The following is a 26,227-nucleotide window of genomic DNA, read 5'->3' on the forward strand; positions in this document are numbered from 1 at the left end:
CCTTCCAGCTCTGTTATTATTCCATAATTGAGAAGTTGTGGGAGCTTCAGCCCTGGAAGCTTTCAAGGAGAGACTGGACTGCCCTCTGTCAGGAAGGGTGTAGGGTCTCCTGCTTGTGTGTGTGGGTTGGACTAGATGACCTATAAGGTCCCTTCCAACTCTGATTATGTGTTATTTAATACAGTAGTGGAATACCACCAGATTGCAGAGATGGAAGAAAGATTTTATAAAGAGAAGCTGTTTGCGTGGCGTTCCTGTGGCTCCCAGTCCAGGCTGTGGTGCAATCAGAGCTTTTGATGCCTAGCAAACAGCTCCGTTTCTTGCAATCCCCTTTTCTCCAATCTTTCTGGCCTGTCAGGGGGGCCAATAAAGGAGAATCATCTCACGTGCAGCTCAGGGTTGAAACTTGGGGAAGCTCTCTGAGCTGGGATGTTTTCTTGCAGACGTTACATGACCCGAACTAGGCAGCACCGTCAGTGCTAACACCAGTGAAGATGCTGCTCCTAGTTCGGGTCAGGGAATGTCTGCAAGAAACAAACTCAGAGATCCGGGGGGATGTTTTTCGTCCCGCTTTTATTTTTATTAATAATAACTAAGGACAAAAACGCAGGCCAGGCAGAGGACATCCCAGGCGGGCTGTAGGGCCAGTCCTAAGACGGAGGGAGGCTGCCACGATCGCAGGTGGTCATAAGGGGGCCCTAAAGTTGCCTTCTCAATACCGTCGTAGCTGCGGTCGGTCACGGACGAAACGGTGGGCAAGCGAGGACCAGGCGCAAAGGCAGAGAAGCTTCGGGGGCACGGAGACCCCCTGAGAGGAGCGCGATTCCCCCGGATGACGAGCGAGACCCCGCGGGGCTCCCAAGGCAAGCCGCGCAGCAGCCCCGCGGAGGAGGCCCGCGCTGTACCCGGAGCCACGCGCGGCTCTCCCGGGGGATCGGCCGCTTACCTGGGGGGCCCGCGGGGGTGAGAGGAAAACCAGGCGGGGCGCCCCTCCAGGCGGCCGCGCGGAAGGAAACGGCCGCTCAGGCGCCCCCCAGCCAAAGGCCGGACGAAGCGCTCCTCTCGGTGGGGCGGCCGCGTTCGTCCGCTCCTGGCCCGAAGCCTCGCGCCCCCTCGCCCAAGCGCGGCTCACCTGAGCCGGGAGGCACCTGCGCGGCGGCGGCGGCGTCTCCCTGGCGACAGGCGGTCGGTTGCGGCGCCGCCTCCTCCACCCTCCGCACACGGGCCGCTCCGAGAGCCTCGAGGGCTCGGCTCCAAGGCGCGCGGCGGGACCCCCGCTTCGGCGCCGGAGCGCGAGCCCTGGGCCAAGCCCCTCGGCCACGGCCGCCACTTCCTGGGCCGGCGGCTCGGCTGGCCGCGTCTCCCCCGCCCGCCCCCGCCCGGGCCAGCTTTCCAGCCGTCCCAGCGCCGGGGCTCCCGGGCCGAATCCGCGAGTGGAGCCCAAGAGCAGAGTCAGGCGGTCCGCGCTCCCCCGCGGGCTTTGCAGCCCGATTCCGGTCGGAGGTCCGTGGCCCTTCTGCGCCCCCTCGCCCGCCTGCCCACCCAGCGGGAGGAGGAGGGGGGAAAAGCTGCCTGGAAAGACAAAATCCTCCAGAGACACCAGAGAGAGAGAGAGAAAGTTTATGGCCAACAGAACCACGAGGCAGGGGGGACACAAGAAAGGGAGTTGAATCTCACCCCCCAAGTCTTCAGGAGGGACCAACCTCTCCATGGGGGGAGATTAAGTGCTCCTGCAATGGGCAGGAGTGTCTAGTAGTCCAAGGCTGAATTTTGGAGGGTGCCCTGCAGGATAGCACCCCCTTTCTTCTGCACCCCACTGAAGGCCGGGAATTGTGGGAAATCCCTCCCACCGTTGCTTGGGGGGGGGCAGGCTGTCCTAATATTTGCAGCAGAAGTGATGGCACCTGCCCACTCCCCCAAAACAGACAAAGATACACACACACCCCCCAGGAATCAGTGCAAAAGGAGAGCAGGGGACGGCGGCTGCTGTTCAGATGGACGGACAGATAAAGGGACAGCCAGCCTCCCCCAGTGCAGAGGGAGGTGCTGAGTGCGCCTGTGGGGGGGGGGGAGCCAGCCTCCATCAGTCTCGGGGGGAGAGGAAGCTGCTGCTGCCGCAGCTGGTGAAAGTGCTGGGGGGGGCGCAGGTGCAAGCAGACCCTTGGCAGGAATACAAAAATAAAATCTCTGGGGGGGAGCCAGCCTGCCACGGGCCCCCAAGGCCAGTCCAGCCACTTGAAGCCAAAAGTCTTGAGGGGGCGGAGCCTCTCCGTCCTGTCCCCACGTCCACTGGGCTCCTCCTTCCAGGGTCCCGAGGCTAACAGGAGCCCCCGCAGCAGCCAGTCCGAGGGCCGTCTCTCTCTCCCTGCCTGTCCCCTGGAAAGACGCAGAGCCTCAAGGCCGCTGGCAGGCAAGAGCCGGATCCGCAGGCGGGCGGGCAGAGGGACTCCTGGCACCAACTGTTCACGCAGCATCCGCAGGGCAGGCAGCGGCGTCCTTCGTGGGAGAAGCCCCCGGCCCGGGAATCACATGCAGACCACCGGCCTCCTGTCAGCAGAAGAGGGCAGCCCTCAGGCGAGCAGCAGCCAGGCCTGGCCCAAGGGGGACCCTCGGCAGCCGGAAGGGCAGGGCAGGGGTGGGGGCTACTCACTTCTCCGCCTCCATGCTGCCCCCGTCCCTGTCGCAGCTGCCGGGGGTCTCCTTAGCATCGTCCTCGCTGAGGTCCATGTTCAACTCATTCCCAGCCTCGGAGTGGGGTAGGTGGAGCCACTGGGGGAGGGACGACAAAGGGGGCTCAGAACAGCCCCCAGAGGGTGGGGAACCAGGGACCCCCGGGGGCCTCCCCCGGCCCTCCTTTACCTGATGGAGCGACAAGTGAAGAAGACGATCCTCTTCAAGCGCTTGTTGTAGAAGAAGTAGTTGAAGGACCACAGGCTGCCCTCCTCCCCAAAGGGATCCGAATCCAGGTCCGGGTTGTAGCTGCGGCACAGAAGGGGAGCTGGAGGGGCCTCACTCAGGGACGCCCCACTCCCGCCCACACACCCCCAGGGACCCCCCACCTGTAGATGTCGCACTCGGAGAGGCAGATCTCCTGGTCCACTGCGTCCCACAGGTGAGGCTTCAGGGCGGTGAAATCCTCCCGGACGGCAGAGAAGAGGCTGCAGTTCACGTCTTTCACCACCTGGAAAACGCCCCCAAGTGGACACGTCTGGAACTGCAAGTGGGGAGGAACTGGCGCCTCCTGCGGTTCCCGGACAGGAGAGGGGACCCGGGAGGCCCCAAGCGGAAGCTGATGGAGCAGCATTTCCGGAGAGGCCTGGCCCAGCACCTTCACCCCAGGCTGCCAGCTGGGAGACCGTCGCTAGGGGGAGGGGATAATGGGAAAGAGCCGACTCCAAGGACCAAACAGGCCAGATTACAGCAGGAGGAACTCGGGCGGGACAAAGCAGCCCAGGGCTGGCCTCTGCTTCCCCAAGCAAGAGCCCAGTGCGAGAGGGCCCCCGACTGCGAAGCTCTGTGGGGAAGGCCCTCCTCGGACACCGCTGGGCTGCACGCTGAGGGCAAGGGGCCCGCTTACCCAGTTGAGGCTTGGCTCCCGGCTGAACTCGTGGCTCTTGGCAGCGCTGAAGTCGTAGTCCGGGCGGAAAGATTCGTTCAGGGTAGCAATCAGGTAGAAGAGGGTCTTGCGGCTGCACTTGTCACTGAGGGGTCCTTCTTCGTCTCCACTTTGGCTCATGCTGAGCCTGGCACGAGAGACGCAGCGCTTGGCCCCAGGCCTGCCTCCCTTGGAGGCGCAGCCGGGGTCTCACGGCAATCTGGGCCCTGCTCAGCTCAACTGGGAGGGCGGGAGAGACGCTGCCCTGGTCTCCCAACGGGGACTGGGGAAAGGGAGGCTTCCTCCAAGCAGCCCCACCAGCTGGCCTAGAGGGGGAGCCTGCAACGAGGCCCCTTCATTACCCCCCCTGACCGCTTCTGTTTCCTCCTCCCACGGGAGCCGCGCTCGTGCAGCCGACTGGTGGTGCAGCCAAACGCACCTTCGGAGGAGGAGGGGGGCCTTTGCACGGGGGGGTGGGGTTGGCCTGGGTGGGGGCACCTACCGGTTAGGGCTGATGCCGGTGGTCTGGGGCGGCGACAGAGCCTCCATGACGTGTGGCTGACCTTCCTGGCAGAACTGTTTGAAGTGGTGCTTGTCGTCCCCGGCCATCTTGCACGAATAGCTCTCGATCCTGCGGGGAGATAAAGGGGTCCCTCTGAGCCCAGAGGGCAGGCCCACCCCAGCCCCAGCCAGGAGGGTCACTTCGGGGCCATCGCTTCCTCCTGAGCTAGTGGAGCCTGGAGCCCATTTTTCAGGGAAAGCAAGGACCCGTTTTCTAGCCGGCCAGCTTCTCTTTTCGGACTATAAAGGCCGCCAGAAACGGGGCAGTTGCCGGACGGTGGCCTCTCTTGGCTGCTGCGCAGAGCAGGACATGAGCCCAAGGGGCCCAGAGCTTCTTCCAGCCTTGGGGCTCTTCTTGGATCTTTAAACACACCAGCAAGGCAAGTCAGCAATAAATCAGAATAATCCTTGATTCGTTTGTTCGTTCATTCAAAGTTGCCTGAATGGGCAGCATGTGCATTTAATAAATAATAACGAAATCATTGACTGTCCTGCATGGAGATGGTCTTTCAGCTAAGGGGCCCCGAGCCTCCGCAAGGGTCCTGCCAGTTCTTTCTCACAGCCCAACTTTAAGGCAGGTACAATTGGGGACAAAGCCACGATTCCTAAGGAGGCAGCTAAAAAGTTGCAGTGACCGAAGGGGAGGCACCGAGGGGAGCTAACTAGGTGGTCCCTGGCAGCAGATAAAGGATCCAATCGCCAACGGTTCCAGTGAGGGGAAAGGGTGAAGCCACCAGTGTGATTACCCAAAGGGTTGGATAAAGGTCTGAAAACAAAAGATGGCAGGGATTGAAGAGAGACCCGCGTGAATTAAGGAAAGGAACAGAAAGGGGACCCCGAGAGCAGAGGCTGCTCTCAGGAAAGAGAAGCCGCTGAAGTCCGCAAAATAGCGGGAAGAATAACTGTTCCCAATCAGACACGTCCACCATCGGCTCAGCGAAGGGAGGGTCCCAGGGCTGCTCAAGAGAGGCGGCCAAAGGGCAGAGCTTTGGCTCAAGGGAGCCACTTAACCAGAGGGCTGGGGGCTCCTTCACAGAACTGACACCCATTGGACCCCTCCTGTCACAAGGCCTGCCCCCCGCTGCCCTCTCCTCCAAAGCGGCCACCCCCACCTGCCAATAATATGCGCGTCTCCCGTTTCCACTGTCAACTGGGAGTTGATGGCTTCAAAACTGGAGTTTTCCAACAGCTTCATTGTTGTCCTTCCTAGTGCCAGAGGAGCCCTCGGTACTTGGCTGTGCGGTTGAATTCCCTGGCAGAGACAAAGGAAAGGGGTCCTCCGGTTACACCTCAGGAAAGGGAGGGGAGGCTGGAACCGGTTGGGCCAAGCAAAGCCTCGAAGAGAACTGCGGAGATCATCAGAAGCCCCAAGAAGAACCCCGTGCCAGCTGTGCCCCCAGAGGTGCCCTTCGCTGCCCCAAGAGGAACGCTAGCAGACAAGACCACTTGTGCCACAGCTCAGCTCAGGGGTGGCGATGGAGCCCCCTTGCCTTACAGGCCGGGCTGGGCCCCCAAGCAACGGGGCCAGCCTGGTTAGGGCACATCGATGGGGGGGGCATTTAGCATGCAACTCCAAAGCAGTTCAGTGGGTTCCATGGACCCCAAGATGGAACAACGTCCGCTTGGTGGAGCCAGAATAACAGCATTTGAAGGGACCCTGGAGGTCTTCTAGTCCAGCCCCTGCTCAAGGCAGGAGAAGACCCTCAACCATTGCAGGCAAGTGGCTGTCCAGTCTCTCCCCAAAAGCCCCCAGCGATGGAGCAGCCACAACCTCTGGAGGCAACTTCGGTTCCAGGTTGCTTCTTCCCTCCTTTGAGGAGTTTCCACCCGTCGCTTCTCCTCCTGCCTTCAGGGCCCTTTGGGGAACAGGCGGCGCCCCTCCTCTTCTCTGGGGCGGCCCCGAGACACGGGAAGGTCGGGCAAATGCCCCGCCCGGGCTCACCCTCCAGCGGACCAAGCAAGGCCGCCTTTAGGCCTTGTTCGCCCGGGGCGGCGGCGGCGCTGGGGCGGGGCCGGGGAGGCTCTTCCGCGGCTCCTCGGCCGGGCAAACTACACTTCCCGCGATGCCGCGCGCCCAGCACTCCCTCCGCTCCCCCGCACGGAGTCCCGTGATGCAGCGCGCGCCGCCTCGGCGCGGGGCACGCCGGGCGATGTAGTCCCGCGGCTGAGGGGCTTCCTGGAGCGCCGTTACTCGCCTTCCGCGGGCCGCGTCCGCTTGCGCTCCCGGGGCTCAAGGTCGGAGGGCCGTCGAGCGGCGCAGTCTCCCGGAGGAACTCGAGTCGGGCGCCGCCGTCGCTTCGGCGGCCACTCGTCTCCTCCAAGCGGCTCGCCGGAGCCCCACCCGCCTCGACATGTCCCCGGCTGGAAGAGCCACCGCGCCGTAACCGCCCCGCTGCCGCTCCCGCGAGCAAAGCCCCCGACCGGACTCCTCTCGTTCGGACGGGCGGCAGACGATAACAGCAGCAGGAAGCCGCGCCCTTCCCACCAAGGATTGGACGCCCGCCAGACTCCCCGCTCTGATTGAAGGAAAGCGGCGCCAATCGCCGGGAAGGGAAGACACAGTGGCTGCCTTCCGCGTCAATCCGCTTCAGCGTCCCGCCTTCGAGGCAGAGCCCGCCTCCCATTGGCCGGAGCTTCAAGGGCGCGATGTCGTCGACCAGGGAACAAAGGCGAGGGGGCGGCTGCCACTCAATGCCGCAGGCCCCGCCCCGCCCCGGGCTTCCTGAGGGTGGGCGGGGCCGCGGAGGGACGCTGGAAGGAGGGGGAGTTGGGGCGTCCAGGTTGGAGTCGGGGGTAGGTGGGTGGGTGTGCCTGAGAGAGAGACACACCCAGACTCCCGTCCCAAGCGGAGCTCCCAGCAATATATTCTTCCTAAGAATTAAAGGGCAAGGTTTCCAGACGCCGCCTTCCCCCTCGTCTCCCTCCTTTGTTAATAAGCCAGTTCTCTGGATAGAGGCAGTTCCCGACTTGCAACCGCAACGGAGTCCAACATTTCAGTGGCTAAGTGGGACAATTAAGTGGATTTTGCCCCATTTTATAACCTTTCTTGCCGGTTGTTAAGCAAATCGCTGCAGTTAAGTGACACGGTTGTTCAGTGAATCTGGCTGCCCCACTGACTTTGTCAGGTCCCCAAAAGGGGATCACGTGACCCCGGAATGGGATGCTGCAGCCGTCATAAGTATGAGTCAGTTGCCAAGCGTCTGAATTGTGATCGAGGGACCCTGGGCAGGTGGTCAGATTTTTCAGGGCCGTTGTAACCCTGAATGAACTATTGTAAGTGGAGGACTCCCTGTAGGGCAGCCGAGATGCCCCCGGGACCGGCTGGCAAGAGGCAGGCAGTGCAGCAAACGTGCCCCACAGCCTCTTGATACCCCTCGGGCGGAGCACTTCCACCCTCTCAGAATTCGATGGCCGCTTCCAACGAGGAGCAGCTCAGGCGGCTGCCAGGCCAGTGACCTTCCCAAGGGGCAAAGGAGCACCAGTGGCCAGCATTGGACCCCACCCCACTCCCGGCAGTCACAGAAACAGACAAGATAGCCACTGTGGGTAGTCCTCCACTTACAATCACAACTGGGCCCAGAATCTTGGTCATTGAGTGAAGCAGTTGTTAAGCAAGTGCCACACAGCCACTTTGCTCAGCGCCCACAATCCTGGCTCTCCCAGCGGTGATTAAAGGACCTCCTGGGCATTGAGGGGTGGGGGTGATGGAAGATAATGGGCTGGATTCCAGAGGAGCCAGAGGCAACAGTTCAGAGAGAAAGAGGGTGTGAGAGAAAGAGGGTGAAGACGGCTCCTTCTTAAGAGTTCCCAGAGCAGACGCTTCATGCTAGGCCAGAGTCTGCTTCAGTTTGGCAAGATTCTGTCTAGAGGTGTGGACGAATAAAGAAGTCTGCTTGGAAGCATCTCCATGGTTGATCCTTGGCTTGTCTTGGCTTTTGGAGTCTGACATTGGGCCTCCCACCACCACCCCCCAGGAGGGACGGGCCCTCTCTCAGCCCCCTCAGTTTCCTCCTCCCTGCAGGTAGGGGAGGGGAAATCCCTCAGTGCCCCCCTGCCACTTGCAACCTTCCTCAGAAGATTCACATGGGGATCACATGGTAAACGCAAATATGCTCCCAGGCGCTTGAATTGCAGTCATGGGACTGGGGGGAGGGTGTTTTATGGTGCCCAGAAGTGCTTTTAGGGGCTGTAAGGTAGCCTTTCTTGATTGCCAAAACCAAGCGGAGCAGCTCAACTACAGCACTAAACACCTGGCCGAGGGCTGAGTGTGAAACAGTGAGTGAACTGCTGATGTAGAAATTCAAGTTAAGGGCAAGCAAGGAAGTCAGTTGGTTTCCATGACTAAATTGTATTCATTCATTCAAGTTTTATAAGGCTGCTCGACTCAAACTCTGTAACTCTGTTAACGAGTCAAATTTTATTAGGAAGTTATGTTGTACCTAAAGGGCGCAGCATAAATACACAATCAACCACGAAGAAAAAAACAAAACAGCAAAAACATACAAATTCTAAAATCTGAAGTATAAAATTGTATTTATTTCTATCCTGCTTTTATCATTTTTATCCATAACTCAAGGAGATCAACATACCTCACCCTCACTACATATGAAAACAATAGGACTGGACTATATTAATATGGTTATGATGGGAGGTTTCAACGGAATTGTAGACAATAAACTGGACTATACAGCAACAGCAACAAGACAAAATAGAAAGACTCTCCCTAAATCCTTTTTTTAAATGATAGATGAATTAAATTTAAAAGATATATGGAGAGAAAGAAATGCTAAAGTTCAACAATATACTTTTTATTCAAATAGACATTTATCATGGTCCAGAATAGATATGATTTGGACCTCAACAGAATTAATATCTAATATCCAAGAAATAAATATTGAAACAAGTACATGGGCAGATCATAATCCAATGACAATTAAATGGAAAGGACAAAAAAGAAGATCTAGATGGACATTAAATAATACTATTTTAAAGGAAAAAGACTTTACACAATGGAGAAAGAATTGGCTTTCTTTTTTAGTGAAAATAAAAAAGAAGATACTTCAATACAGAATGTATGGGATACAATGAAGGCATATGTGAGAGGACTAATAATAGATTATACAAAGAAAAAGAACATTAGGAAGAGGCAAACTATCAAAGCTTTAGAAGATGATCACAGAAAACTGGAAAAAGAGTTACAGAAAATGCCACAGAAAAAAGATATTAAACTTAAAATGGACATAATTAAACATAAAATGGGTCAGATAGAGAAAGAAGAACTGGCACAAAAAATTAGAAGTGCTAAGCAGAACTATTTTGAAGATGCAAATAGGCCAGGTAGATGGTTAGCATATAAACTGAGAAAGGAGAAAGAATCAAGGAAAATATCACAGTTAATAGACGATCAAGGCCAAATGTGCTATGGTAATAAGGAGAAGAAGGCAATTATCCGAGACTTTTATGGACAACTATATAAACAAGAGGATATTGATGAGGAAAAAATTAAACAGTATTTACAAAATGCTAACCTACCTAAGATACCTAAAGAGACTGAAGAAATGTTAGAAAATACTATAACAACGATGGAACTAACCGAAGCACTCAACAGACAGAATAATGGAAAAGCACCAGGTCCAGATGGGCTTCCGGCAGAATTTTATAAAACATTACAAGAATCGTTGAGCATTCCATTGCTAGAAGTCATGAATGAAGTCATGTCAAATAAGAAGATACCTAAAACATGGTCAGAAGCTTACATTACACTTATTCCAAAAGAAGGGGCCGATTCATTACAAATCAAGAACTATAGACCTATTTCTTTATTGAATACAGATTATAAAATCTTTGCTTCAATTTTGGCAGAAAGGCTTAAAAAATACTTAATTTTATTCATCCTGATCAAAATGGATTTCTCCCAAAGAGACAAATCAAACACAATATGAGAGTAATTCTGGACACTTTGGAATATTATGAGGCGCATCCTGAAAAACAAATGGCTTTGATATTCCTAGATGCCCAAAAGGCATTTGACAATGTGAATTGGAGATTTATGTTACTATTACTGGAACAGATGGGTTTTGCCAGAAAATTTATTCAAGCAATAGAAGCTATATACTATAAGCAAACAGCAAAAGTAATGATAGAGGGAGAATTTACAGACTCTATTAACATAAGAAAAGGCACAAGACAAGGATGTCCATTATCACCTTTGCTATTTGTATTGACTTTGGAAGTGTTGAATAGAAATATTAGAGAGGACCAAAATATAAAAGGAATGAAAATCAAAAAGGAGGAATTTAAACTACAAGCCTTTGCGGATGACTTGGTTTTTATTCTGGAAGATCCTCTAGAGACAGCTTTAAAACTATTGGAAAAGATAGAGACGTACGGTGAGATGGCTGGTTTGAAAATAAATAAAGATAAAACAAAGATCCTGACAAAGAACATATTATTAAGACAAAGAGAAGAACTGGCAGACCTACTGAAAATTCAAGTCACGAATAAGGTTAAGTATTTGGGGATATATTTGACGTCAAGATGTACTACACTGAAAGAGAATAACTACATTAAACTCAAACAGCAGATAGCACTTGATTGGAAGAAATGAGAAAACCTACAATTGTCATTAATAGGCAGAATTTCAACAATCAAGATGAATATTTTACCTAGAATTTTATATTTGTTTCAAACAATACCAATTAAGCTTGGCAAAGACTACTTTGAAGACTTAAATAAAATTGTGTTGAAGTATATATGGCAAGGCAAGAAAGCGAGAATAACATTAAAACTTTTACAAGATGCTAGAGCTAGAGGAGGATTTGGCCTTCCTAATTGGGAGTTGTACTATCAAGCTGCAAATTTGATGTGGGCCAAAGAATGGATAACATTAATAAAGACTAGATTGTTGACACTAGAAGGACATGATTTATTACTGGGCTGGCATGCTTTTCTGTGGTATAAGGGAACTAAATAGCAGGGCTATTTTAGAAGGCATTATATACGAGAGTCTTTGTGGTTAAACTGGGAGAAAATTAAGAGACAATGTTATTTGAAAATCCCAGTTTGGTTATCAACTATTGAAGCTTTTTCTTATCCTATAACATACAAGAAGGAACAAACAGTTAGATATGGGGAAATATTGGATGAAAAGGGTGAACTTAAAACGATGCAAGAACAAGGTATAAAGATGAATTGGTTTTCATATGCGCAAATACACTCAAGGTATGTTGAAGATTCTAAAACAGAGGGATTCTATGATAAATTGACTGACTTAGATAAGATTTTGACAGGTACTGATGAAAAAGTGATTAAAAAATTATATGGTTATTTACTGGAAATTAAATTAGAGGAAGAACAAGTTAAAGAAACTATGATTGTTTGGGGGAAGAATTTTGGATATGGGATTGATTTAGAGAAATGGCAAAAATTGTGGTCTCAAAATTATAAAATGATAATGTCAACAGCATATAAAGAAAATCTGTATAAGATGTTTTACAGGTGGCATTTCCCCCCGACAAGAATAGCAAGAATGTTCAAGAATAAATCTGAAAAATGCTGGAAATGTCATCAGATACCTGGCTCATATTACCATATGTGGTGGACTTGTGAGGATGCTAGAAAATATTGGACTAAAATTCGCATATGGTTGGAAAAAATGACAAAGAAACATATAGATTTAAAACCAGAGATTTTTTTATTGGGAATCTTACCTGATACATACAATAAAAATTTGAAATATTTGATTGTAAATGTATTAACAGCGGCTAGGATTGTATTTGCTAAAAATTGGAAGAGTGAGAAAATACCATCACAGGAAGAAATTATTAAGAAAATATTGGAATGTGCTGAAATGAGTAGATTGACATTTGAAATTAGAGAACAAGAAGATAAACAATTCTATGAAATTTGGGACCTTTTCTATCAATGGCTAGATAATAAAATATAATAATAGAATATTTAGAATTTTAGGAAACAATGAATATATATTTCTTTTTTTTCTTTGATATTATCTTTATAAAATTTTATTAAGATAGACTAGGTATGATTTTATGACTTGCTATAAAATAAATTAAGTAAACTATAGTTATCTCGCTAAAGTATGAATTAATAAAAGTATAGTTAAATGATTGTTTAATAATGATATCAGGCTATATAATTGTTGATTGATAATATGAGCTATTATGTAATATAACTACAATGAAGACTATGAAAAGGATGCACAAAAAAAGTGGTAAACCAACCGATACACTGTCTGTAAACTTATGAAGGAAAGGATGATGTTTTTATGTTCTATGTGTTTTTGTTTGTTGTTAAAATCAATAAAACTGTTTTCAAAAAAAAAATAAAAACATACCTCACCCTCCTTCCTTCTCCCTTTCCCCCCACAAAAACAGTCCTGTCAGTAGACAAAGTTACTCATCCGGTTTCCGTGTATGAGGCAGGGCCTGAACTCTCCTCCCATTCTAGCCTGGTGCCTTCACCACCGGATCAAACTGGCTATTTTAATGCCATGTAGGAAATGGCAACGGAGTAGAGAACGAAGTTCAGGGGGGGATTCCCACTCACTGACCCCCCAATGCCCGGGGTGGGTGGGGAGGAGCCAGGTCTTGAGGGCTTTCCTAAGCCTGAGGAGAACCGGGGCCTGTCACTTTATAGCGCCTTGGAAAGACCACTCGGAATATTGCATCCAGTTTGGGTCACAATATAAAAAAAGATGTTAGATAAAATGCAGAGAAAAGCAACAAAGAGGATGAGGGGACTGGAGGCTCAAACATAGGAGGAACGGTTGCAGGAACTGGGCCTGGCTAGTCTGGGGAAGAGAGGGACCAGGGGAGACAGGAGAGCAGCCTTCCAGTATTTGAGGGAGGGGCTGCCCCAGAGAGGAGGAGGAAGGGGTCAAGCTATTGTCCAAAGTACCTAAAGGCAGAATAAGAAACAAGAAGCAATGGCTCTATTGATGGCGTGGGGAGAATCAAGACAGGATCTTGAATATGTACCCACCACTTCCAAGGAGAACACAAGGAATCCTTGTGAGGTTGAGAATCTCATTGACAGAGAAGCAGAGGGAACTGTAGAACGAACTCAAAGGAAGTGGCTAAAGAGGAATGTGGCAGGAGACTCTGCCAAAGAGGGAGAAACGGAAGGAAGCAAAGTGGATGTGGGAAGAAACCATGGAAATCGCCAAGAGCAGAAGCCAAAGCGAGGAAAGACAGAAATCCCAAGAAGGAGCTTCACAGTTCCAGAGACCGACTGGAAGAGACCAAAAACAGGGTTACAACTCCCGTAAAGACACCCAGGACAGCAACAGACACGGGAAAAGAAGGGACGTCTTTCAAAAGGTCTCGGAACGCAGAAGGGGCTTCCGACTTCAATCTGGCGGCTAACGGACACCGAGGGACCGATAGTCAGCGGCTGAAATTGATCCAAGGAAGAGGGAAGGGATTCGCTCTGAACCCCCGAGTGGCCGAGAGGTCAGCACCCAAGAGGCCTCAGGAGACGCCGCTGCCTCTTCCCAAGAACCTCTAAGTCCCAGAAGGCCAAGGGAGACGCCCCCCCTCCAGTCCGGCCTCATCACCAATTCAAAAGGCTACAAGGACTGACGGAGACCCCCGAGATACGGCAAGCGACAGAAGCAGCCACCACCCAGGTTGTAACTGAGCTACGCCAGGGGATCTGGAGAAGGGCCGGTGGTTGGAGGAAAGATACCAAGCAGGAGATGAAGAGGACAGGTAGTCCTCGACTTATGACCATAATTGAGCTTGACATTTCTGTGGCTGTGAGAGATGTTGAGGTCTGCCTCATTTTACGACTTTTTTGGCCACATTTGTTAAGTGAATCAACAGTTAGCAACACCGTCGTTAAGTGAATCTGACTTCTCCATTGAGTTTGCTGGTCAGAAGGTTGCTTGCCATGTGTCTAGATTTTGATCACGTGACCACCGGGATGCTGCAACGGTCTTAAGTGTGAAACGGTCTTAAGTCACTTTTTCTGGTGCCATTGTAACTTTGACCGGTCACTAAGCGAACAGTTGTAAGTCGAGGACCACCTGTGTGTCGTTGCCCCTGGGCGTGGGCTCCAGAGAACAGGACGCCCGGGACAGGCCCCCCCCCTCGGGGTTCCTTCGGGCCCTGACGCCGGGAGGAGGAGGAGGAAGGGGGCAAGGCCGCTGGGCGACCCAAGGGTGAGCCCTGGGGGTCCTCGGAGAGGCTGAGCAGCGGCGCTCCCTTCGGCCTCCTCCGCCCTTTCCGCCTCGCCCCGCCGGCGAGGGAGGCGTCGGCTGCTAGTGGGGTGGGCGGCTGGGCGGAGTGACCCCCCACGGAGTCCCGCAGGCGAGCGAGCGGGGAGACAGGTTCGGCGGGCGGAGCGCGCGACTACGGCTCCCGTCGTGCCCCGCGGCGGCTGCCGTAAAGAGGGGCCCGAGTTTCCGGAAGGTGGCGCGGGGGCTTCCGCTTCCGGCGGCGCGATGGCGGCAGCGCCTGACTCGGCCTCCGCGGCCGCTGCGTCCGGCGGGCCGGTGGTGCTGGCCTCGGCGCGGGCCTGGGTGCCGCGCCCGCCGCCGGCCTCGTCCTCCCCGGGCGCCCGGGACGCTCAGCGCCTGCTCCGGCTCCAGCTGAGCGCGGCTCCCGGCCCCGAGCGCTTCCGCCTCGGCCTCCGCGGCGGCCCCGACTCGGGCCCTGAGCCGGTATGGGGGGGGGGGCGGTGGGGGGCGCCCTTTGCCCGGGCGGCTCGCGTGATGCTCCCCGCTCCCCGGCAGAGCCTGGTGGAGTACGGCCTGAAGGAGATCTCGTACGAGGCCAAGAGCGGCACCTGCCACGAGCTGAAGGTCCTCGCGCGGCCCGACGACCCGCTGGTCTTCCACTTCGAGGACGAGCAGGAGGCGCAGGCCTGGTGGGCGGTGCTCAGCAGCTCCCTCCGCGAAGTGCACCAAGGTCGGTCGGGGGGGGGGGGGGCAGGCAGGCCGCTTCCAGAAGGACCGGAGGCCTCGGGGGCGCGTCTGCGTTGAGGCCAGAGAGCTGCTCCCGCCTGGGGAGGCCTTGTCCCGGCTGCCTGTTGCCAGCTGAGGTTTGGGGCTCCCCTTTTCTCCCAGGCAGAAGCTGGAGCCGAATTCCGCTGGTCGATCCGGGCAGGGGAGGCGCTTATGATAGCGACCTGCTGGGTTTCCAGGGCTTCCTCCTCCTCCTCCCCGGTGGGAAACGCCTTCCAAAGAATTGTGGCCGGAAACATCCTCCCTCCACTTATTTGTCTGTTATTTGTCTGGGGGCTGCTCTGCTCTTTATGTGAATCCCCCCCCCCCCCTTGAGTTTTCTCTCTCTCTCTGAAGGGCTGGTAGCTGTTTGTGGCAGTTGCCTGGGCCTCAAAAAGGAAAACGTTTTCTCTCTCCAGCTCCTGAAGGAACCAACGGGCTCACCGGACGGCCCTCTTCCCAGCCTTTGGCTGCCTCTCTGCCTTTGGAGACGGCGAAGAAAGGTTAGTGCAGGCTGCTGCCTAGTAAGTAGCCTGGCAACAAGTGAACTCGGTTCGTTCCGTTATGGGCTCAGGATAGTTAAATTGAAATATGTGCAGTGAAACAGACAAACGTGTCCTTCTTAAAATCTCAGCGGTTCTTTTTTGCCTCTTGGCAGCTCTTGATATCTTGAACTTTTGTGGTTCGTCTGCGAGGGTTGTGGGGGGTCATTGGCCCTGTTTCCCCCAACTTCAGTGGGCAGGTCCAGTTGCTGTTCATGAGGCATGAGCAGGTTGACCGTCTGCCCCGTTTTATTTAATACAGGCACCTGGAGGTGCATTTGACAGTTTGGGGTCCAGTAGCATCAATCTGCAGATGGTACCCAGACCGAATGGGCGATCCAGGTAGCCCTCGGCTTACGACTGCAATTGAGCCCAAAATTTCTGTTAAGTGAGATATTTGTTAAGTGAATTTTGCCCCGTTTTATGACTTTTTGGCCACAGATGTTAATTGAATCACTGCATTTGTTCAATTAGTAACGTGGTTAAATGAATCTGGCTTCTCCATTGACTCTGCTTGTCAGGAAGTCACAAAAGGGGGTCATTACAAAGGTCATAAATATAATCGCCAGGCTTCCAAAATTTGATCACATGACCATGGGGATGCGGCAATGGCCATAAGTCACTCTTTTCAGTGCCTTTGTAACTTCAAATAGTCACTAAATGAAGTGTTGTGTGTCAAGGATCACCTGTACAGCAGAAGTTTGTGGGGTCTCAGTAGGAAGACCCAGGTTAAGACTGAATCTAGAGTGGTTAATTCTGAAACATCCTGGTTATTAATCCAGAAACTAGTTCCGTGATAGTTCTAGAACAAGGTGGAGCTTGCCTGATGTCCAGGTTCTCCAGGAGGCCCAGCTCCTGCTGGGTCAGCACTTGGAAGCTGTGGTCAGGGGAGCCATTGGCCAGTTTTAAGTACTGAAACCTTTCAGGACAACAAAGGCATCACTTGGCTGCATTGACCAGGACTCTGTCTCGGGTATGGCAGTGAGAGGGTTACCTAGATGATCATCTGCCACCTGGGAACTTGACCCAGGCCCACTTTGGCTCTGTGGGGCTGAGGACAGTGGAAGCTATCGCTGCCTCCAATACTGGAGGGGGAGTTTCCAGCCATTTTGAAAGAAGCTGTGATTTTTTCCCTCCTGATAAGATCCTCCCTGAATCCATTGGTGTTGGATAAACTATTATCTAGTCACCAAGCTTTTGAGATAATGCAGTTTGAGACACTGGGGGCATGTTCAATACAGTATGGAGAAGTCATTTGTTTATTATTTAGATTTACAAGGCCACCAACCACATTCAGAAGGCACATTTTCTGACTAGAATTTTTTTTAAAAGTCTGTAAACTACTATTAAAATTCATGAGCTACAGCTCACCTCATCAAATGCAGAGTGGCTACCAGTTTCCTTATGATTTTGGGCTACCTTAGCTCCTCCTGTAATGCCAATTCACTACTGACTCTAGGCACATGCAGATTAAAAACAGACAGGACACCTAAAACCAAACCATACAGAACAATAAACTTTATTTAAACTGCATGATTTATCTCTAACTCTGTTCAGGTGGGACTCAGATAAGAGACTGAGACAGTATTGGTCTCACGGTTTTGCAGAGGTTCCACTCCTCCTTTGGCATGTGGGCCCTATCAGTTGCAGTGGGGAGGAGAGGTGGTTTTGGTGGCCCCAACGCTAAAGGGGTTCCAGGGGGTCAGCCCACTCCCGTTTGGGGGTTCAGTATCATAGGTAAACAGGTGACACCTGACTTTACATCCCCACTCTGAACTGTCAGGGACTCGGAGGCTGTCGGGGTCTGGATGAGAGTAGAACGGGCTGAAACTGAACCCTGATAAGTTGGAAGTGCTACTTGGCCATTCACAGCTGCTGCTGGAACAGGGATGGCTCCCGTGATGCAGGAGCCTTTGCCCACCTTTGGGTGGAACCCCAGTTGTGTGCTTGACCTGAAGCTAAAGACCGCTTGGATGCTTAAAGCCACAGAGTCCGTGCGCTGGCTGGTCCCATCATTGGGAATGTATTGTGCATATCGGTCAGGCCCTGCACTGGCTGCTACTGGCACCTGGGTGCAATTTAAAGTCATGGTTGTTTTTTTTATCTATAAAGTCCTTTGTAGCTTGTCTCTCACCTGAACCTATTAAATCGTCCAGGGAAAAGCTGCTTGTGGTTCCCAATCTTCCAGGTGGTATAAAGGGAGCTGGAGGCAGCAGCAGCAGCAGCCAATTCGTATGGTCCTCCTGATAGTTCAGGCTGGTCCAAGAGCCTTGAGGAAAAGGTTGAAGATGCAGCTATTCTGGAGACGGTTGGAACCTTTTTATGGCTCATGTTTTCTTTTTGTCTATTTTCCTGTTAATGATTTTTGAAGTTTACCAAGGATGTTTAATATTTGCATTCTACAACGTGAGCAGGGTGCAGGCCAAAACTAGAGTAAATGAACGATAGTCTCCTCCTTCCTTCCGTAGAAGACTTGGTGCTCCAGCTTTCTGCAGCCATCGAACTTGGAAACGAGGAGGAGGCCAGGCGCTGTGCTTCCTTGCTCGCCCAGCAGCACACTGCTCTGCGCATCCAGCTGAAGGAGTCCTGCTATCCTGCCAGCCAGATCAGGTGAGTCAGAGGAGAGGGAGGCCTCTGGTCGGGCTCCTGTCCTTTGCTTTGCAGGTGGCACCTCTAACTGGAGCTCTGCTTCCTCTTAGCATGAAGGTGCACGTGGAAGACGCCTCCTGTTCTGCCAGCATCATGGCCCGGGTCCACACGCACACCACAATCGCCGCCCTCAGGCACCAGGTACTCAGCTAGCTGCTTCTTCCCTCTGGGTCAGCCTCTGGAAAGGCGGCATTGGACACAGTTGTGGGGGAACGCTTGATTGAGGTCCAGCCAAGCATGCTTGGGAGGCCTGCCCCCATGTGCCCACCTGCTTTGCCCGCCAGGTCTTTCAGGATTATGGATTCCACCCCACTGTCCAGCGCTGGATTATTGGGCAGTGCCTGTGTGTGGACGACCGAACGGTTGGCTCCTACGGAATCCGGAAGGATGGCGATACGGCCTTCCTCTACTTGCTCTCAGCGAAGGGAGCCAACCTCTCCGAGCAGCGTTACAAGGAGGACAAGGACTGGGTGGTGCTCCAGCCACCCCCCTCAGCCATCCCTGGCAGCTCTGACGGCAGGCACAAAAGCAGCGCCAGTTCTTTGCCGAAGAAAGGTGAGCTGGGGAAACATAATCTCTCTTCCCCCCCCGCCCCAAATATGCCTTAGGAGGAAGTCCATGTGCCCGCGTGGCCTCCTTTTCCTGCTTGGAAGGTGGCCGGACTGATCCCAGGGCTGCTTTTCTGCCCACAGGTGGGAAAGACCTCAACAGGAAGTCGGATGTTGGGGAGATCACTCGCTTCCTGGACTCTGTGCACATGAGTAAAATTCTTCCGTGTCGCACTCAGTCCCCCACATTCCCAGCTGCTGCCCCCACTTCTCCTGTGCAGGTAGGTTGGCAGCAGGGCCCTCAGTCAGCTGACCCCTGCCCATAGGCCCTGCGCTCGGCTCATCCCTGCCTGGCAGGTGGCACTGAGGCAGGGCTCCCTCTGTCCTCTGCCCAGGCCGGCTGGTCGTGTCCCACCTGCACGTTCATCAACAAGCCCACCCGCCCCGGCTGTGAAATGTGCAGCACTGACCGTCCTGCTGGTTACGTGGTTCCTGTGAGCTACCGGCCGGACGATGTGGAAATGTGGCGGGTGCAGCAGGAGGAGGAGGGCTTCCTGCAGTACCAGAAGGTAGGCGGCCCCTTTGCGGTGGGGGTGGGAGAGGAAGGGGAGGGGGCTCCTTCTCTTTGCTGGAAGCATTTTGTCTGCCCGGGCTCAGGCCTTTCACCCTGTTAAGGCATCTCTTGCTGAATCAGCTCCCATTCAGCCTGGAAGAGGCTGCAGATCTGCAAATGCGGGGCTGCTTTAAAACGGGGAATTTCAAAATGTGAAATTAGAGATTTAGAATTTGCTTGAAGACTCTGGTCCTTCACCGGGTACAAGGTGGTAAAAGTACATATGTCCCCAACGCTGAAAGAGCCGGCACCAATTGCCCAGCTCCAGAGGGAGGGGTTGCACACCTGGGAGCACTTCTCAGCCCTTTCCGGTGTGGGCAGCGTGGGTGGGCCACAGCCCCCTTCTCTTCAGAAGGGCCTCCCCCCCCTATGCAGACCTTAAACGCCTGCAACTTCCTTCGTGGGAGCAGCGTCAGCTCAGCCGTGCAAGGTTTGTCACAACCGGCTTCCACCCCAGATACCCTTGTGCGTGGGGAGCAACTGCACCACCAGTCCAGGCCTTTCTTCCTGCTGGCACCCCAGGAGGCGGCTTCTAGCCCCCTTTCAGGGACGGTCCCACAGAGGACCCGGCGGGAGGATGGGCTGGGATGTCGGCCAGGGTGGGCCGGGTGGCCTGGTTCCACAGGCTCAGGTGTAGCACCCAGGCGGCCGAGGCAGGGGAGGTGACGGCTCCGCAGCGGGGGAAGGGGGCTGAGCCAGCCAGTTTCAGGTTGGGGGGGGGTTGTCCCCAGTGGGACTGCGCAGAACTCGGGGACTGTGTGACTCGCAGGGACCGACCTAGAGGAGCGCTGTAATGTTATTAAAGCTTTCTGTATGAACTTAGAAATGCCGTATGTGCTTTGTCTTTTTATAACTCCTGTTGCTTTCATAAAAGTGACCCGTGCCGGTTTGTGTTACACTTTGTGTAGAAGCCTCCTGCTTTATTTTTTATGTTTACTTTTACGTGGCATCCTGTGCCCTGCAAGACTTCCTCCCACCTTTGAGGCTTCCAGGGCGATTGTGGCTTGTGGGGAGGGGGCGAAAAGCGAAGGGGAGGCCGCCGTTCACGGCCCCTGATGACCCTCTTCTCTTCTTTCTTTTTTCTCTTGTGGCAGGAAAAGGGAAGGAGAGAAGACAGTCCAGCCATCCACTTCTCCTCGGAGTTCTCATAGCTGCACTCGCAGCCCTGGCCAGCTCCTCTGGCGCGACAGCTCCTGCCCCGACTGAGGCAGGCAGCAGAGCCCTCCTTTGAGAGAGAGAGAGAGAGAGAGAGAGAAACAGGCATGGCCCCGTGGAGGGGGGGGGGGGCCTAAGCATGGCCCTTTACCCAGAGATTCAGGCCAGGGTTGCTATCCCCTGTTGGGATTGGGAACTTACTAGGGGGCCGAGTTGCAGGCAAAGGAAGCGGGAGGACGGGCCTCTTCTCCACCGGTCCCCTCTCTGGGGCGGAGACTGAGAGGGCTAGAGGGTCGTTCTGGGGGCAGGGCTGCCAGTGGGGACTGAGGCTTCCTCCCTGCCACCTTCCCCAACTGCCTTGTGAAGCTGCTGGGCAGGGGGGCCAGGCCGTCTCTGCACCAGGAGCAGCCCTGCCCGTTAGGCAGCGTGTGGTGCGAGAGGGAAGCTGGAAGTAGGGCCTCTCCAGGTGGGGTGGCGCTTCAGAAAGTTAGAAGGTTGTCCTTGGGCCAGGTTTCTTGGCAGGAGACAGGCCGGCTGGGAGCCGTTGGCCCACTGGGGCCAGGGGTTACCGAGCGTGTCCCAAGACCAGGGGGACCTTTTCCTTGGGTTGCTTGGGCCCAGCCTGCCTGCTGGGGAGCATCTGCAGAGGGACAAGCGGCCTCCAAGTCTCTCGCTGAACGGCGGCTTTGGGCGCCCTTCTGAGATGGGCTAATTTCTACATCTTGCCTTTGAACATTTGAAGTTTTGAAATGAATTGGAGATCTTGTTCCATTAAAAGATGCCTTTGGGCCAAGTGGCCCACCCAGTGAATCCGCCGTGCTTTCTTGACTGAGCCAGGAGGGGGAGATCCCCCAACAATGAGAAGTGGGGGTGGGGGGTGGGGAGTCCTTGTGGGAAATCCCCTCTGGAGAGCCACCCCCCCCCGTGAGAGGGGCCGCGGGGGACTCCGGGGCGTCTTCTGAGGGGTCCCCTTGCTGCCCCTGGAGCGTGAGAGGCCCCTCATCGCAGCTGGCATCACCCGAGGGGATCACGGGACGTGGCTTGGCGGCCTCCGTGGAAATCCTCGTGGGGGCGCTCTCTGCACCCGTTGGGCCAGAAGGTGCTTGAAAGGGGGAACAAAGTGGGGAGAGGGAGGATGGAGCCCCCCAGAAAAACCCACAGCTCTTGAACCAACGCCTGGCTTCCTCTCCTGGGAAATCCGGGCTGGGTGGGGAGTGGGAGTCCTCCCTCGTCTTCTGCATAAATAAAACCACCCAGAGTGGCTGAGAGTCGGGCAGCGTGTAAATTTAATACTGTAGAACAACGTCAGAGGAAAAGGGGGTCGAGAGTTGCCTTCCAGGAAATGGATCTGTGGTTTTGATTGTTGACAAGGATGGCATTTTCCACGCCCCCCCCAAACCCTTTGCTTTCTCAGTGCCCACACTAATCTAATGTGCCACCCGCATCTTGCCATTGCCTGGGTTTACGGGCTGGGATGTCATTGTGTTTTACAGCCAAGTGGCTGAATTAACAAATGACTCCTGTTTTCTACCACCCAGTTCGCTTCTTTGATGAATGGTTGAAAATCTTGGGGAGGTGGTCCCCCTGGGTGGGAGCAGTTGTGACCCCACCCCCAGGGCCACTCTGAACGTCTGAATGGGTAACTGCTCGAAAGCCTTGGGGTCGGCTGAGCAGCAGCCCCCCTGGAGCCCAGAGGAACTGGGGCGCTGTCCATCCCAGCATCGGTCCTTGGTGGCTGTGCAGGTTGGGCCCTGGGCTGCCAGGGGCCCAGGAAGCGGCTACCCCTGGCATTGGCAGGAGGCACAGCTGCTTGGCTTCCCGTGGTTCTCAAAACGCAAACGATCCGATTGCCTTTTTAGATCTGGGTGGTCTGCAGGAAAACCTACACATTTTTAAAGAATGCAAAGCCTGCAGTAGCACTATATAAAACCCCTCAATCCAAAGAGATGGAGCCGGGAGAGGATCCACTTTCTCCGGGAGACGTTAATCCTGGTTGGTGTCAGATCAGTTCGAGATCCGTTTTGTCCGCTGAGCCGTTGGATGAGCCCAACCTTCGCCAGCAAAGCCGGAGCCCGGGCCAAACCGTCCCTTGTCAATGCCACATGAGCAGACTTTCCAAACTGGTCACACATCCACCGGGACCGGCAATGTCCAGGCCACCATTGGCTTGTTTGACCCGGCAAAGACCGCAATGATTGTGCACCTCCAAGTGTTCGAGGACGGACAGGAGAGCCGCCTGCAAGGAGTATAAATCCTTCCATTCCCCACCATCCTAGTCAGGGCGGAAGAAGCTTCTTGGGTGAGAAGTGAAATGTCTTCAAAAGAAACGAAGTCCAGTTGCCTCCTGAAAAAGCACCTTTGGGGCCACCGTGACCTGGATGACAGAGAATCTCTACAGACTTTTAGTTCAGAGGACCTTCCCCAGTGTCCGTCACTAAAAAGGGCCAGGGTCCCAGGGAGGAACTCCGTTCGGGTGGGTGGGGGCCGGCCTTGGCCGGAGTGACCCTCTGCTTGAGGGTCGCAGGGCGCAGAGGGGGAGTCCTGGACCCCTGAGGTCAAGGGGCTGCCTGGGGAAAAGGGGCCCTTGCCTGACTCCAGCTCCACAGCCGTTGGAGACGGGTTGGATTCCCCCCGGGGGCTGGGCAGCTGGTTGCTCTTTTTTAGGGGCTTGAAGCCCCCCCCCAATCTGCCCAGCCAGGGCAGGACCGTTGTCTTCCTCTTGGGGGGGGGCTTTTCTTCGGACGATCCTTTGTGAATCCCAGCTTCCTTCGGGGACTTTGTACAGGAGGGTCGCTGTGTGGGGGTTATGGCTCCGCGGCCCCTTCCTTCAGGGCTCAGTCCTCCCCCAAGGAGGCTCTTCCGGTTCCAGCCTTCTTCTCCTTGGGACGCATTTCACCCGCTCGGGAGGCAGGGCTGAAATCGGTGGCCTCTCCTGGGGGTTATTGGTTCACCCGACAGCGTCCCGATGCGTAGGTTTCACCGAGCGTTCTTATTTCAGGGCTGCTGTCTGGAGCTCAGCTGCCTCGGGCTGGCTTGACGGGGAGCGAGCGAGTGGGTTGGAAATGTGACAAAACAATTCACCGATAAATAAGCAGCTTTTCGAATAACAGCAAAGGGCCACGGTGAAGAACGACGTGGCTTCCTTGTCCTCTGAAAGGCGGGCGGGAAGATTTCATCCGTGAAGCTGCTGCCCCAGCCTCCCCACCGCTTGCAAAGAAGGGGAAGGGCAGAGACTCCGGCCGGGCTGTGAATGCCACAAACCCCACTGGCTGCTGTCCTCGCCCTGGGCCCTCGCAGTGCCCTCCGTGCCAGGGGGCTCCGAGAAGCAGGGCGGATGCACCGGGGGCGTTTTGCGTAGCTGTTGCAGGAACCTTTCCAGGGACCGTGCTCTGAGCCCTATCAGAGCCCGTGCCTACGCCCCGCCTTCCTTTTGACCCCCTCGGGCTCTGCTTGTCAGGCCTCCGGGCCCCCTTTACTGCTGGCGGCCGAGACCAGCTTGCTGCCCTTCCTCCTGCAGGCTCTGGAGCAGGAGCGGATGCAGAATTTCCAGCAGCTGTGCCAGCTGGAGGAAGAGGCCTTGGTGCCCAACCAGCAGGAGATGGAGTGCCGGATCTGTTACCTGAAGGTGGAGCCGGGCAACGGGGTGCTGCTGAGGAGTGCCTGCACAGCTTCTGCAGGTGAGGCGCCTCACCTGCGGCGGGGAGGGGGAGGGAGGCAGGGCTGGGCCTCCCCTCAAGCCACGCTAAGCCGCCTTCTCCTTCCGCAGAGCCTGCCTGCGCCAGCTGGTCAACTGCAGCCAGGACCCCAGGTGTCCTGTCCCTTTCGGGACAATTACTACGCCTGCACCAGCCACCTCCAGGACAGGGAGATACGGGCGGTGAGTCCAGGCCGGGAGTTGCCAGGGCAGCCCTGCCTTGGGGGGGGGGCTTGAGGAAACCCACCGAGGGGGCAGCTGCCTCTGCTCTTGGCAGGATTCTGAGCCAGCTCCTCCCCCCCGGCTCTGCAGCTGGTGACCCAAGAGGAGTACGAGCGCTTCCTGGAGCGGCGGCTGGCGGTGGCCGAGAGCCGGGCGCAGAACAGCTACCACTGCCGGACGGCCGACTGTCTCGGTGGTGCGTCTACGAGGACGACGTGAACGAGTTCCGGTGCCCCATTTGCTGGGCTCTGAACTGCCTCGTCTGCAAGGTGGGCCCAGCGGGAGATGCCTCAGACGCGCCTCCCCCAGTCCTTGCTTGGCCCAGGAGTGAGTGGGGAGGAACGCTGGCAGGACCGGGGGGACCCTGAATTTGCACCCTTTGGCTGCTCCTGCTGCCCCTTCAAGATTCCTCTACGAGACCGGCAGCCGGAAACATAATTCCCTCTCTCGTTCTTCCTGGGCTCCTCCTCTGCCAGGGGAGGCCGGCTCCTAAAGCCCCGGGTCCAAGCAGTGGAACCGGGCAGAGTTTGCGGCCTTCTGCCCAGCAGAGCAGGGCCCTGGCGGAGGAGCCCACCTGAAGCTTGCTGGCCGCCTGCTGCTGCCAAAAGCGGGGGGCAACTATTTGCCTGCTGTTTGGGGCGGGGGGGAAGAGGTGTTCTCAGCCCCTGCACGGGGGCTTGCAGGGTGGAAGGGCCAGGCCTGAAGCTGCCTCTGCCCACAGGCCATTCACGAGGGCATGAACTGCAAGCAGTACCAGGACAAGCTAAAGTCCCAGGCTCATCACGATGCAGCCGCCCGAGAGACTAACAACATGCTGAAGGTCAGGCCAGCCCCCTCCCTGCTTGCCTTACGCAGCCTGGGCCTTCCGAGCAGCTGACTCGGTGTCTTCTGTCCCGGCAGATGCTGGTGCAGCTGGGGGAGGCCATGCATTGCCCCGCCTGCCGCATCGTGGTGCAGAAGAAGGGCGGCTGCGACTGGATCCGGTGCCCTGTCTGCCAGACAGAGATCTGCTGGGTGACCAAGGGGCCACGCTGGGGGCCAGGGGTATGTGTCCCCGGGAAAGGGAGGAGCCGGAGAGTAGGTCGGGGGCGGGGGGGTTCCTTAGCCTCCCTCCTCCCTGTGCAGGCCTTGGGAGGGGCAGGAGGCAGCTGGAAAGGAGGGTCACCTGCCGGGTCACCCCCACTCACCCCTTTCTTGCAGGGCCACGGTGACATCAGTGGGGGCTGCCGGTGCAACGTGGATGGAGTGAGATGCCACCGGCTGTGCCAGAACTGCCACTGAGCGCTTGGCAAGAGGAAGCGGGCGGGCAGGCAGCCTTCTACCCGCTACCCCCCTCCCCCCATGTCAACAGCTCCACCGGGGTCAAGCCTGCTAATTTGGGGGGGGTGTGCCCAAGGCCTGTGGCTCTGCCCCCAGCTTGGAAGGCAGCAACCTCGGGAAGTCTGCTTTCTGACTTCACTGGCAGCGGGAGAGTCAGGAAACTGGTGGGTCTCCCCTCCCTCCGATTGCCTGATTCCAAAGACACGCCCCCAAGGCTTTGGCTGACAACTCTGGGCAACTGAGGCACAGCTACACCACGTGGAGAGAGCCGGAGGAAGGGGAGGGGCTCCCGCTCTCTTGTTGCTGCACAGGGCCGGAGAACCTTCCCAATAAAAGAAAAACACGCCAGCTGTGAGCCAGTGGTT

At 55.0% G+C, this 26,227-nt stretch overlaps 2 protein-coding genes across 2 annotated transcripts; one reads left to right on the plus strand and one right to left on the minus strand.

The window, feature by feature from the left end:
* Positions 1 to 503: 503 nt before the first annotated feature.
* MAF1 (MAF1 negative regulator of RNA polymerase III) lies at positions 504 to 5,497 on the minus strand. Its single transcript, XM_087960097.1, is given in 10 exon segments — positions 504 to 524; positions 1,133 to 1,534; positions 2,370 to 2,496; positions 2,651 to 2,753; positions 2,756 to 2,769; positions 2,860 to 2,979; positions 3,060 to 3,181; positions 3,578 to 3,743; positions 4,098 to 4,226; positions 5,269 to 5,497. Coding segments are annotated over 10 exon segments (1,287 nt in total). The 5' UTR covers positions 5,352 to 5,497.
* Positions 5,498 to 14,593: 9,096 nt separating this feature from the next.
* SHARPIN (SHANK associated RH domain interactor) lies at positions 14,594 to 26,210 on the plus strand. Its single transcript, XM_026687122.2, is given in 17 exon segments — positions 14,594 to 14,837; positions 14,910 to 15,084; positions 15,539 to 15,622; positions 18,130 to 18,271; positions 18,361 to 18,451; positions 18,595 to 18,865; positions 19,003 to 19,139; positions 19,254 to 19,427; positions 24,144 to 24,276; positions 24,279 to 24,303; positions 24,393 to 24,430; positions 24,433 to 24,503; positions 24,633 to 24,732; positions 24,735 to 24,811; positions 25,264 to 25,362; positions 25,443 to 25,586; positions 25,743 to 26,210. Coding segments are annotated over 17 exon segments (2,061 nt in total). The 5' UTR covers positions 14,594 to 14,618; the 3' UTR covers positions 25,824 to 26,210.
* The last annotated feature ends 17 nt before the right edge of the window (positions 26,211 to 26,227 follow it).

Source organism: Notechis scutatus, chromosome 3, assembly GCF_049901735.1.
Source record: "Notechis scutatus isolate UNSWTSFEM ecotype Mainland chromosome 3, rNotScu1.2, whole genome shotgun sequence".
NCBI lineage: Eukaryota > Metazoa > Chordata > Lepidosauria > Squamata > Elapidae > Notechis > Notechis scutatus.